General features: G+C 49.5%; 1 protein-coding gene across 3 annotated transcripts in view; it reads right to left on the bottom strand.

The window, feature by feature from the left end:
• The window catches only part of ASPG (asparaginase), an 83,186-nt gene extending 76,040 nt beyond the window's left edge, over positions 1 to 7,146 (bottom strand). The window contains exon 1 of one of the 3 annotated variants that reach the window (XM_073349795.1): positions 6,912 to 7,146. In XM_073349795.1, coding sequence (XP_073205896.1) covers positions 6,912 to 7,098 — 187 coding nt within the window. In that variant the 5' untranslated portion in view covers positions 7,099 to 7,146. The remainder of the gene's footprint in view (positions 1 to 6,911) is intronic. The other 2 variants (XM_073349794.1, XM_073349796.1) reach the window with 2 other exon arrangements.
• Between the last annotated feature and the right edge of the window lie 7,385 nt (positions 7,147 to 14,531).

The raw sequence follows: 14,531 nt of genomic DNA, 5'->3' as shown, positions 1-14,531 counted from the left end.
ATAAACCCTGTATATAATGAAAACCACTTCAAGCCAGGGGGTGCTGCAGCACCCCCATTTCCAGCACCTATGATCACAAAGAAGGGAAGAAAGATTAGCTCTGGCTGCTCAGCTGCTGAATTATATGAACCCCAGAAGAACAGGAACTCAAATGGCTCTGCCTGAGCCTAGCATAGCAGCTAGCAAAAGAGAGACACCCCCCTCCACACACACACAGCACAGGCAACCCAGAAGAGAGGAAAGTGAGGAGAAGCTGAGAGAACAAGTTTCTCATAGATCCCTCATTCTCTGCTCCAGCCCCAATTAAAGTCCAGGAGCTCCTCTAACTTTCATCAGTCGGCAACAGTCCCCTAGGGACCATATACCAGCTGTAGAAGCTAGAGCATAGTGTGCTCCTGACAGACATCCCACATTGTCTCCATCTCTAATATGTCTCCTACACTAGGGACTGTGGGGAGGAAGGCATAGGATCTGACTATATCAACTCTATGCCCACTGGGAGTGGGAACAACTATGTTGAGAAAATCCCCAACAAGGGACTGATGTATGCTTTCACCTCCCGCTGTGCCATATGAGTGGCATAAAGTAAGAGGAACAGGATAGAGCATCTGCTCCAAAGTATTGACTGTGGCAACTTGATCTTTGTGAAATACTGTGTTTGGCCCTCAATCTGAAAAAAAGGGGAAACCACTGGTTTATAATGTAGCTCCAAGCATTCATGATTCACTACGTTAAATGGAACTAAATAGGCTTCCCAGAATATGCTTTCATAGAATCATAGAATATCAGGGTTGGAAGGGACCTCAGGAGGTCATCTAGTCCAACCCCCTGCTCAAAGCAGGACCAAATCCCCAACTAAATCATCCCAGCCAGGGCTTTGTCAAGCCTGACCTTAAAAATATCTAAGGAAGGAGATTCCACCACCTCCCTAGGTAACGCATTCCAGTGTTTCACTACCGTCCTAGTGAAAAAGATTTTCCTAATATCCAACCTAAACCTCCCCCACTGCAACTTGAGAGCATTACTCCTTGTTCTGTCATCTCCTACCACTGAGAACAGTCTAGATCCATCCTCTTCGGAATCCCCTTTCAGGAAGTTGAAAGAAGCTATCAAATCCCCCCTCATTCTTCTCTTCTACAGACTAAACAATCCCAGGTCCCTCAGCCTCTCCTCATAAGTCATGTGTTCTAGACCCCTAATCATTTTTGTTGCCAATTTTTCCACATCCTTCTTGTAGTGTGGGGCCCAAAACTGGACACAGTACTCCAGATGAGGCCTCACCAATGTCGAATAGAGGGGAACGATCACATCCCTCGATCTGCTGGCAATGCCCCTACTTATACATCCCAAAATGCCACTGGCCTTCTTGGCAACAAGGGCACACTGTTGACTCAGATCCAGCTTCTCATCCACTGTAACCCCTAGGTCCTTTTCTGCCGAACTGCTGCCGAGCCATTCGGTCCCTAGTCTGTAGCGGTGCATGGGATTCTTCTGTCCTAAGTGCAGGACTCTGCACTTCTCCTTGTTGAACCTCCTCAGATTTCTTTTGGCCCAATCCTCTAATTTGTCTAGGGCCCTCTGTATCCTATCCCTACCCTCCAGCGTATCTACCTCTCCTCCCAGTTTAATGTCATCTGCAAACTTGCTGAGGGTGCAATCCACACCATCCTCCAGATTATTTATGAAGATATTGAACAAAACTGGCCCCAGAACCAACCCTTGGGACACTCCACTTGATACCGGCTGCCAACTAGACATGGAGCCATTGATCACTACCCGTTGAGCCCGACAATCTAGCCAACTTTCTACCCACCTTATAGTCCATTCATCCAGCCCATACTTCTTTAACTTGCTGGCAAGAATACTGTGGGAGACTGTGTCAAAAGCTTTGCTAACGTCAAGGAACAACACGTCCACCGCTTTCCCTTCATCCACAGAGCCAGTTATCTCGTCATAGAAGGCAATTAGATTAGTCAGGCTTGACTTGCCCTTGGTGAATCCATGCTGACTGTTCCTGATCACTTTCCTCTCCTCTAAGTGCTTCAGAATTGATTCCTTGAGGACCTGCTCCATGATTTTTCCAGGGACTGAGGTGAGGCTGACTGGCCTGTAGTTCCCAGGATCCTCCTTCTTCCCTTTTTTAAAGATGGGCACTACATTAGCCTTTTTCCAGTCATCCGGGACTTCCCCCAATCGCCATGAGTTTTCAAAGATAATGGCCAATGGCTCTGCAATCACATCCGCCAACTCCTTTAGCACTCTCGGATGCAGCGCATCCAGCCCCATGGACTTGTGCTCGTTAAGCTTTTCTAAATAGTCCCGAATCACTTTTTTCTCCACAAAGGGCTGGTCACCTCCCCCCCATGCTGTGCTGCCCAGTGCAATAGTCTGGAAGCTGACCTTGTTCGTGAAGACAGAGGCAAAAAAAGCATTGAGTACATTAGCTTTTTCCATATCCTCTGTCACTAGGTTGCCTCCCTCATTCAGTAAGGGGCCCACACTTTCCTTGACTTTCTTCTTGTTGCTAACATACCTGAAGAAACCCTTCTTGTTACTCTTAACATCTCTTGCTAGCTGCAACTCTTTGTCACAGAGTGGGCTGGTCCTTTAAGGGGAGTTGAGTAAAGAAGGCCAAAACTCAATAATATTTGATTTGTGAGAAATGTTAACACTTCCCTTAGGAAGAAAGAATCCCATGCACTGCCACAGGCTAGCTAAGCAGCAGTTCTGCAGAAAAGGACCTGGGGATTACAGTGGACGAGAAGCTGGATATGAGTCAGCAGTGTGCCCTCATTGCCAAGAAGGTCAATGGCATATTGGGCTGTATTAGTAGGAGTATCGCCAGCAGACTGAGGGAAGTGATTATTCCCCTCTATTCAGCACTGGTGAGGCCACACCTGCAGTATTGCGTCCTGTTTTGGTGTCCCTCCCCCACTACAGAACGCATGTGGAGAAATTGGAGAGAGTCCAGCGGAGGGCAACAAAAATTATTAGGGGGCTGGGGCACATGACTTATGAGGAGAGGCTGTGGAAACTGGGGTTATTTAGTCTGCAGAAGAGAAGAGTGAGGGGGGATTTGATAGCAGCCTTCAACTACCTCAAAGGGGGTTCCAAAGAGGATGGAGTTCAGCTGTTCTCAGTGGTGGCAGATGATAGAACATGGAGCAATGGTCTCAAGTTGCTGTGGGAGGAGGTCTAGGTTGGATATTAGGAAACACTATTTCACTAGGAGGGTGGCAAAGCACTGGAATGGGTTACCTAGGGAGGTGGTGGAATCTCCATCTATAGAGGTTTTTAAGGCCCGGCTTGACAAAGCCTTGGCTGGGATGATTTAGTTGGTGTTGGTCCTGCTTTGAGCAGGGGGTTGGACTAGATGACCTCCTGAGGTCTCTTCCAACCCTAATATTCTATGATTCTGTGATTCAGAATTTGGTTTTGTTCCTATTTGTAACAAAACCAAATTTTTCAAAATTTCTTGGGAACAGGAAAACCAAAACCAATTACACATTGGAAAGTCTAACACATGGTATTTCTGAAACAACATACACTCCACTGACCAGTGACTGACTCACTGAAATTGACATTCTTCTCAATTTTACTACTATTAATGTCAAATTCGGTCAGCGGCTGTCAGAGCTCCCAGAATCTGGGGCAGCCCCATCATACAGACTGCCAGGGACTCCAGGAATTTCCAGTCCCTCAGGGCTGCCTGCTCAGGACTCGAACAGTATGGGGCACCAGCTGGCCCAGGAGTCTGGATACCCTGGGATTCCTGGCCCTAGGGCAGTCCAAATGGTGGGGCTGCTCCAGAGCCATGGGCCCTGGAATCTATCCCAGTACCTCCAGGCTCCCAGCTCTGCAAGCGTGAGGGTTTCCAGGCTCCCTGCTGCAGAGCTGCGGGCCTAGACTGAGACCCCTGGCTAGAGCTGTGTTTCCCAAGACTTCCAAGACTGCCTGGTTCCATGACAGGGAGCCTGAAGGCACTGGCATGGAAGGGTTGCCCCCGAGCTGTGGACCCTGGAAGCCCAGTGTCCCTAGTCCCAGGGCTATCCTACCACCATGGAACCTGAAAGCCTAAAATCCTCTACCCTGAAGCTGTCCAGCTGGCAGGGCTTCCCAGTAGCTCACTAGGTGAATTGGCAGAGAACCAATGGAACCCTGCCTGTGATTTGGCGTAAGTGTGTCAAACCCAGCTTGATTTTGTGAAAAATTCCAATGAAATTCTTTTTCATCAAAAATTTTCCAACCAGCTCTAGTTTAGCCCCACAGTTTAACTGAGCATAGTTATCCACCCCACCACTCATGATGAGTTTGTGCTTGGGCCAGTGGTTGTGTCAGGTGACCAAGCATCACATGGTGATAGCCCAGAGCTAATACAAAGGTAGAGAGACTTGCAGGAAACCCAGAAAGGACCCAGCGTTAGAAAAGCCTGGGGATGAAACTCTTCATAACCAGCCAAAGGGAAAGGCTTGGCTGGAGCTACCTGCAGTGAGGAACAGGAGCAAAACACTTAAGCAGAGCATAATGGATTGGAGCAGAAGGCTGGGAGTTACTACCTTTAAGATAAACTGTTATGTTAATAAGCCACACCTCAGGAGGGAAGAATAATTCAGAAGCACCAATTGTGGTGCCTTGTTTGATTGCAGAAGTAGGGAAACTGGGAGCTGGGGGGAGGGAATAGGGTTCAACACCTGATGTGCTATGATTGGGCTACATGCTCCCTTAAATGTAACCAGCTGCTACTGTGGGAGGACCTAGTCTTATCCTGTGATGATTCACCTGCCTCAGATACATGAATAAAGCTTGTTTACTTTATGTTTGAATAAAAGCATTTTAAAAAGCTTTTTTATGCAGGGTTATTAATAGACAGTACACTTATGGCAGTTTCTAGTCACTGACTAAAGTTCAAGGAGAACAAGATAAAATGAAGGTATATAAAGGAAGGCTTGTATTAAAGCCAACTGTAGAAACTTTACTTATAAAGACAGCTGAACATCCTGAAAGAGATGAACCAGAAAATTTTCTGTTATGTGTTGAGACAGGTTGAGAATTTTGTTTAGTCAGAATGAAACCAGTATCACTGTAAAGAGTGTAAACAGAAAGTTAAAGTTTAATCAAGCAAAATGTGATTCATTAATGATTTATACTAGCCAGAACAAAACACAAAAACAGACTAAACAATTCTCTTTTAACCGCATTCCTTTAACACTGAATAAGTTTGTTTTCATTGGTGTCAGGGGGGCTATAAGACACTAGATTCAGAAAGACAGTTCTCCTGACGCCAGTGGATACAAGATTATTATTCAGTGTTATTCCAGGTGAGCTGGCAGGAAACCAGGCAGCTTCTGACAGAACCCTGCCTGCATTTCGGAGGAAGTTGGTTAAAACCAAATTGTTCACACCACCACTTAGGTTTTGATAAAATTAGCATTTTCCAGCAAAAACCTGTTTTGTCAGAAAATTCCTAATGAGTTCTGGTCCTGACTATTAGTGATGATGTAACCAGCTGTGGACATACACCCTCAATCTTACTGGGATCCAGGAAGAGAGACACCGGAGTAGCCCTGTCCGTCTCCGGAGCCGCTCTACCACCCTGCCCTCTAAACCCTGCCAGTTCTCCGGCGGAGACGGATGCGTGGCGGAAAGGTAAATGCCGAGATAGAGCAGCGGACCCGCACTCCACCGGGTCCTGAAGCACGGGTGGGAGGGAACTCGCCTGCCGCCAGTCCCCTACCACCAAACCAGAGCTCTTGACCCAGTTGACCCGGGCGGAAGAGGCTGCCGAGTAAACGGCCTGGCAAGCCTCCATCCGCGCCAAGTTGCCCAGGTCCTGGACCACGAGGAGCACATCGTCGGCGTATGCCAACAGGACAAACTGCAGCTCTGGCTCCCGTAGCGCCAACCCCGTCAACCTCCTGAGAAGGAGACAGAGGAAGGGCTCGATAGCCAGAGCGTACAGCTGACCCGAGAGGGGGCACCCCTGCCGTACTCCTTGCCCGAAGCTGACCGATTCGGTCAGGGTCCAGTTGAGCCAGACCAGACACTCTGCGGAGGCGTACAGCACCTGGAGAAAACCCACAAACTGGGGTCCGAAGCCAAACGCTCGCAGACTGCTCAGGAGATACCCGTGATCCACCCTGTCAAACGCCTTCTCCTGATCCAGGGACAGGAGGGCGAATGACAGGCCATCCCTACACCCGAGTTCCAAGAGGTCCCGGACCAGATACAGGTTGTCAAATATGGTGCGGCCCGGGACGGTGTAGGTCTGGTCTGGGTGGATCACGTCCGATACACCCTCAATGATAGGGAGAGATAGAGTCCTGGCTATGTTTTCAGATTGCTTTCCCCAGCATACCAGCATCATTTTAGTGATATCTGAATCAAACAGCCATTTAGGGCCTCCTACCTAGGTTTAAAAAAGTGCTAGTTATTTCTGGATTCCACTTAGGAGCTCACACCGAATCTCCCCCACCTTGCTGTGCACCCCAAGGGATTCATGCCCACCCCTCAGTCACCCCAACAGGTGGGTACCCCCAGGGGTGCTGGAACTAGGAAAGCAGCAGCACCCCAAGCTTGAAGTAATACTAGCAACTAAATACCTGGCTTCCATCATGTGCAGTGTTTACAGATTTGTTCAATGGCTTTCAGCACCCCTCTTATAAACAGTGTTCTGGTGCGGCAGGTACCCCTCCAGGCAGGGGCCTCATACCACTCTCCTGCCCTGGAGGACTCATGCCCACTTCCCCCCTTCTGCGCTGCTTTGCTAGGTGCCCCTCAGGGACTGCAGCCACCATCACCACACACACCCCCGCCCTCTTCCCAGGCTGCGGGCCCCTTCGGGGGCTCGACCCAGAGCCTGCGGGTTGGTGGTGCCCTCCCAGCCCCTCTGCCCCGCCTGGCGCTCCCCTCACCTTCTTTCTCCTCCACCATCCCGATGGTGCCGCCCGTGTTGATCACCAGCACCCGCACCCGCACCGGAGCCCTGCAGCCGCCCCCGAGCTCCAGGGAGCCCGAGCGCTGCAGGCAGGCCGGGCGCGGGGTGCAGGAAAGGGCTCTGCCCAGGGGGAACCCCGCAGCCGGCCGCGCCGCTGCCTCCATCCCAGCCACAATGAGGCCACCACGTCCCGCGCCTAGATGCCCTGCGGGGACCTGCCGGCACCGCCCCTTTCCGGATCGCCCGCCCCACAGGCGGGGCCTCGAAGGGGCTTGCCAGGAAAGGGGGCGGGGAGAGACGTACCAACGCCGGGCCCGGAAGGGGGCAGGACGAGTGGTCTTCTACACTGGTCCTGGGGCGGGAAGGCTCTGCCCCCCGCCCAGCCCTGCCCAGGACTCTCGGGGAGACAGACCCACACACTGGGGCTGGGGCGGTACTGCACCCCCCCACACACACACACAGCCCTGCCCAGGACTCTCGGGGAGACAGACCCACACATCGGGAATGGGGGGCAGGGGGGCGCGGTACTGCACCCCCCCCACACACACACACACAGCCCTGCCCGGGACTCTCGGGGAGACAGACCCACACATCGGGAATGGGGGGCAGGGGGGCGCGGTACTGCACCCCCCCACACACACACACACAGCCCTGCCCGGGACTCTCGGGGAGACAGACCCACACATCGGGAATGGGGGTGAGGGGGGCGCGGTACTGCACCCCCCCCACACACACACACACAGCCCTGCCCGGGACTCTCGGGGAGACAGACCCACACATCGGGAATGGGGGGCAAGGGGGGCGCGGTACTGCACCCCCCCCCACACACACACACACAGCCCTGCCCGGGACTCTCGAGGAGACAGACCCACACATCGGGAATGGGGGTGAGGGGGGCGCGGTACTGCACCCCCCCACACACACACACACAGCCCTGCCCGGGACTCTCGAGGAGACAGACCCACACATCGGGAATGGGGGTGAGGGGGGCGCGGTACTGCACCCCCCCACACACACACAGCCCTGCCCGGGACTCTCGGGGAGACAGACCCACACATCGGGGCTGGGGTGGTATTGCACCCCCTCCAACCTGAAACTGTTCAGTGACAAGGTCCCCTCGGTCCCTGGGCCCCAGCCCCCCGCAACCGGCGGGCGGAGCCAACGCATGGGCCGGTTGTCCCCAAGGAGACTCTGCCGGCCCCTGCGATCTCTACCAGCCAAGCCAAGAGCAGCGGCCCCGGCCTTGGGAACGCGCCCCGCCCGTGTGCTTGGCCTCTGACAGCCTGTCGGAGGAGACACCGGCCCGGCAGGGGAGCAGCGAGAAGCGGGGAGTATGAACGCTGATCCTGCCAGCCACCCAAGCATCCGCAGAAAAGGCAGTTCAGTGGGCATCTTCTGGGACTGGCACCCTTGTAGCAGATGCCGAGTTACCAGGATCCTAGGGAATAACGAGGAGGTTGGGGGGGAAGCAACCCGATTAACTTGAAATAGTGTTTAAAAATTTTCATTTACCAAATTCCTCATTCCCTTGTCCTTATTAAAAGCCTCTTTAATATAAATTTAAATATTTAGAAGGTTAATAAAAACAAATGTGTGAATTTTAATATATTTATTAATATACTTTTTTGACACACAACCAAGACCCCATCTCACCCACTGTCATTGCCTCATAATTTGAATAAGTGACATTTAAGGATGTGTAAAACTGCACACTAGCTCACTGGCCATCCCAAGTGACACATCAGTTCTGTTGGACCTTTCTGAAATAGCTGGAACCTGACACTCCATGACCCTAAGCTTCATTTCTATATAAAGCACTGTCAAAAATCATTTGTCATGTTCAGGGAGTCAAAGCTAGTTGCTTATTCTTGGAACAGTTACAAAATTGAAAGTAGGGTTGTATCATGTGGCAGCATTTTGTGCAGAAAGCAATTTTCTAAAAATAGCCTTTAGATAAGGAACTGGGAATAAGGGTCCAATTTCAGCCTCCTAAGGAACAGTTACCACAAAGCTGACATAAAATATCTACAAGCCCCAGGCTCTTGGTCCAAGACGTAGGTGGTGTGGCTGGAGGAAAGGGGACATGGTCAGGATGCTGCTGCATCCACCTGAGTCCCAGTTGCCAAGGGATCTTTGGGGTTACTGGCAGCTGCAGAGTAGTCTTCAGAGGACCAAGCTACACTTGCATTCTCTACCCCCCATCCCCCCAAAAACACAAATCTGTATCAAGCACAAATTGGCCAGGCCTGAGCATTTGGCTGACTACTTGTAGAAGACTGAGAAGTGTGATATGGTTAATGTGTTACATCTGAAGATGCATAGAATTAGGCTACAACATAGACTACTGCGAACGTGCACAACGGAAATTTTGAATACTGATTAGAATTTTACTTCAGGAGAGGAGATGCATAAAAAGATTAAAATGTGTCAAATAAAGGACTCTGGAGAAGTTAAAGCTTCCAAAGAGTACTTTAAAAAAACCTTTCTTCCCCCTTCCACATTATACTATTTACAATCTACCTCAGTAGCATAATATTAGTTGGATAAATTAAATCTGCCAAAATTAATTGAGATGAACTTGAAAAATCTAGCCTGGCAAATAACCCAAAAATGAACAGAGAAAGCTCAGGAAGTATGTTGGATTTTATAGTTATTCAACCAACTCCTTTTTTAGGCCTTCTGGAGTTAATTATCTGCCATTTTAGCAAACACATAGTGGGGTATTAAAATCTGGAAAATTAGTACCGGGGTAAAAGCAGCTTCCATTATTGACCGTAAAATTCTGTGCTTTATTGCTCTCCTAAATCTAGACTGCATTTAAAACAATAGGAAACTCTACGCTGTTTTCTGCATTTTTCATAATACTGTATATTTCATATTGTAGAAATTTCTTTGCTATTCCATTTTTAGACACTAGAGGACAGTGTCAATTTACAGCAGGTTTCAGAGTAGCAGCCATGTTAGTCTGTATCTGCAAAAAGGAGTACTTGTGGCACCTTAGAGACTAACAAATATATTTGAGTGAGCTGTAGCTCACGAAAGCTTATGCTCAAGTTGGTTAGTCTCTAAGGTGCCACAAGTACTCCTTTCAATTTACAGCAGAAATCTAATTATAAAGAGACTAAAAGCTCTTAATACTATCTCAAGAATTTCCATATCAGAATTGCTCAGTTTACTTAATTGCCAGCTTTGAAAAAATCACCACAGGATCTGAAAAATAAACTAGGTTCTAACTTTTTCCTACAACAAGACTAGTAATAAAGATTATTACTAAACTAAGTGGATATTTCTCTGTTTACTTACTAGGATCACACATGTCAAGAAGGTGTCTTAACAGTCATAGGCTTCACTGCAGAATCTTCAGAATGATCTAATGACACAGACATGTCATTTGAGGTGACCTGAAAGATATTTTGTCACTTAGAAGAAGTCAAAGCCGGTAAATATTCAAGAAGAATTTGGAAAATGGAAATGGGGTAGGAATGTGATCTCTTGTAGCTTTTTCTGCAAAAATAAATGATAGGTGTGGAAGAGGCCACATCCAAAAGCTCTAAAGCATGCAGGGATGTGTAACTTGGGATGATGCAAGAAGAAGTTTGTCATTTGCAGGAAATCAAAGCCAATTCCTTATTGCGAGGAAAATTGAAGTGGGTATGAATGTCACAGAGGTCAGTGATTTCCATAAAAGTTAAATTTTCATTCAGAGAGTCATTTCCCAGCTATTTCAAAAAAGTCTAATGGTCATACGTACGTCACTCAGGGGTGAAAGTAAAATTTAAAACTTACTGGTACGGGGGTCAGCTCCAGCTCCAGCCGCCCCGGAAGGGGTGGGGCTGAGGGGTCAGCGTCCCCCAGCCAACCCTTCCACGCTGCTTGGCCCGCACCACCCAGGGCTCCAGCGACAATTTAAAGGGCCCAGGGCTCCGGCTGCTGCTGCTGCAGCAGCAGCCAGAATCCTGGGCCCTTTTAAATCACCAGCCCCAGGGCAGCTGCTCCTTTTGCCTCCCCACCCCATTGGCAGCCTTGCGGGGGGGGGAGGGGCGGGGGGGGAGGGGGGAAGAGACCAAAAGGGGCAGCGATGATAAAGCAGCGCTTTAACTTCGCTGCCCCTTTTGCGCTCCCCCGTCGGCGGCCCTGCCACTAGGGACCTGTACTGGCAGCCACCTTTTACCGGTATGCCATACCAGCCCGTACTGCCTTACTTTCACCCCTGGTGTCACTTGGGATAAATGTAGAGTGTAGACTTCAACATTGATGCAAATTCTTATATTCTTAGGTCATTACAAACTTGTCTCCACTTTTATTGAATATTATGAGATACTTAATCACACACAAGATGCTTGCAGAAAATCATAACTTAAATGCTCAAGTATCGGTTGTTCTGGCTAGCTAACAGGAGAAGCAACCGGGGGTTTTGCAAGGGAGTTCTCCAAGGCCTGGTCTACAGTATGCGGTTATTTCAGAATTAGCCCAGTTAATTCAAAATAAAACTGATTCCGTCCACACAACCAAACCGGTTTTTTCAATTTAAAGGGCTCTTTAATCCGATTTCGGGACTTCACCTCGGCAAGTGGAGCAGTGCTAAAAATCAAGATTGCAGTTCCGGGTTACAGGTACTGTGGACGCAATTCAATGCTATTGGCCTCCGGGAGCTATCCCAGAATGTTCCTTTGTGACCTCTCTGGACAACACTCTCAACTCCGATGCACTAGCCAGATAGGCAGTAAAAGCCCTGGGAACTTTTGAATTTCATTTCTTGTTTGGTCACCATCAGCACAGGTGACCATCAGCACAGTCCACCATCACAAGAGACCACGCAGTCCCGAATTCGCAGACGAGCTCCAGCATAGTCCAAATGGGAAATACTGGATCTCCTCGCATGTGGGGGAGACGAATCTGTTATGGCAGAACTATGTTCCAAAAAGAGAAACGTCCCAGAGGCTGGTCCAGATTAGAAGGCGGAAAAAAAGAATTCGGGATGACATGTTCGCTGAGCTCATGCAGTCCTCCCGCACAGATAGGGCCCAGCTGAACGTGTGGAGAAAAACAATTGCGGAGTCCCGTAAAGCGTTAAATGAACATGAAGAGAGGAGGAACGTGTGTGATGAGAGCAGGCAGAATGCTAAGGTCAAGCTCATGAGGGAGCAAACTGACATGCTCCACTGTATGGTGGATCTAATGTGGTAAAGACAGCAAGACCACAGACTGTCCCTGCAGTCCCTGTATAACCGCCCTCCCTCCTCCCCAAGTTCCATAGCCTCCTCGCCCAGACGCCCAAGAACACGGGGCCGAGGGGAGGCTACAGGGACCCACACACTCAATCCCAGAGGACTGCACAAGCAGCAGAAAGCTGGCATATCCGAAATTTTGATTTGGTTTGTAGACTGGTCCTTCCCTCCTCCTCCACCCCCCTAACCCCAATACCCCCCTCTGCCGGTCTACCTTCTGATTTCTCTCAATATGTTGTGCAACAAATAATAAAGAATGGTTTTTAAACAATTGTGATTTTATTTCCTTTCATATATATAGGGGGCGGGTAACTTCAAGAGAAACAAACACAACTGTCTCACCGTACCCTGGCCAGTCATGAAACTGGCTTTCAAAGCTTCTCTGATGTGCAGTGCACCCTGTTGCGCTCTTCTAATCACCCTGTTGTCTTGCTGTGCGAAATTGACAGGCGAGTTGCCTCAACCTCCCACCCTGCCATAAACGTCTCCCCCTGACTCTCACAGATATTATGGAGCACACAACAAGCAGCAATTACAATTGGAATATTGGTTGTGCTGAGATCTAACCAAGTCAGTGAACTGCACCAGCGCACTTTCAAACATCCAAAAGCACATTCTACCACCATTCTGCACTTGCTCAGCCTATAGTTGAACTGCTCCTTACTACTGTCCTGTGTACGGCTTCATGAGCCATGGCATTAAGGGGTAGGCTGGGTCCCAGAGAATAACTATCGACATTTCAACATTCCCAACAGTAATTTTCTGGTCTGGGAAGTAAATCCCTTCCGACAGCTGTACAAACAGACCAGAGTTCCTGAAGATGCAAGCGTCATGCGCCTTTCTCGGCCATCCCACGTTGATGTCGGTGAAACGTCCCTTGTGACGCACCATGGAAAAGTACCCCTTGCGGTTTACGTACTGGCCACCTCAGTGTTCCGGGGCCAAAATAGGGATATGCGTTCCGTCTATCGCCCCATGCAGTTAGGGAACCCGAGCACATTAAAGCCATTTACAATGGTCTGCACGTTTCCCAAAGTCACTACCCTTGATAGCAGCTGGTCAATGATTGAGTTGGCTACTTGCAGCACAGCAGCCCCCACAGTAGATTTGCCCACTCCAAACCGATTCCCGACTGACCAGTAGCTGTTGGGCGTTGCAAGCTTCCACAGGACTATGGCCACTCGCTTCTCAACTGTGAGGGCTGCTCTCATTTTGGTGTCTTTGCGCTTCAGGGCAGGGGACAGCAAGTCACAAAGTTCCATGAAAGTGGCCCTACGCATACGAAAGTTTCATAGCCACTGGGAATCATCCCATACCTGCAACGCTATGTGGTCCCACCAGTCTGTGCTTGTTTCCTGGGCCCAGAATTGGCATTCCACGGCATAAACCTGGCCCAATGCCACCATGCTCTCCCAATCGCAACATGCCGTGCTTCTAGGAACATCTGCATCCATGTCCTCATCAGTATAGTAATCGCGCTGTCGTCGCTTCCTCGCCCGGTTTTGCAGGTACTGCACATACCGCTGGACAATGCACGAGGTACTTACAATGGTCAAACCTGCAGCAGAGATCTGAGTGGGCTCCATGCTTGTCACACTATGGTGCCTGCATGGGTAATCTTGGGAAAAGGGAGTGAAATGTAGGAAAGCAGAGTGGCAGCAGAAGAGGTGCTGTTCGGTTCACAATAGCCAGAAAAAGGAGGGAAATGGTTGTCTTCTGTAGCTTTCACAGAGGGAGGAGCCCAGGACAGATACCATGGAGAAGCTTGGTAGTGCGGCAAGAGAGGGAGAGAAGAGTTGGAGGCGGAAGCTGCGCTGCTCGGTTCACAATGGCCGAGCAGAATTGGCAGTGGAAGCAGTTGATGAGGAAGAGAAAGAGTAGATACATATAGAGCTTACATAGAAAAATGAGAGGAAATGCAAGGTGGATTCATAGTACCAGGAGAGAAGCTGTGCACTGTACTGCACCATCTGCTGAAAGCTGTATGGCGTCTGCACGCCAAAAAGGCACTAAACGATTGTCTGCCATAGCTTTCACGGAGGGAGGAGTGACTGATGACACACACCCAGAAACAGCCCCATCATGCACTGGGAGCTTAACCCAGAATTCCAATGGGCGGCGGGGACTGCGGGAACTGTGAGATGGCTACCCACAGTGCGCTGCTCCGACATTCGATGCTAGCCTCGGTACTGTGGAGGCACTCTGCCGAATTCATGCACTTTAGTGGGGACACAAAAGACTGAATGTATAAAATCGCTTCCAAAAATTCAAATAGAATAATTTCAAAACAATTTTGTACTGTAGACGTACCCCAAGAGAGAGGAAGTAACTATATGACCCTTGGGGTGAGTTTATTGTCTGTCTATCTG

This window comes from Lepidochelys kempii, chromosome 6, assembly GCF_965140265.1.
Source record: "Lepidochelys kempii isolate rLepKem1 chromosome 6, rLepKem1.hap2, whole genome shotgun sequence".
Lineage (NCBI taxonomy): Eukaryota > Metazoa > Chordata > Testudines > Cheloniidae > Lepidochelys > Lepidochelys kempii.
Note: the sequence above shows the minus strand (reverse complement) of the source record. Positions and strands in the feature narration are given on the sequence as shown.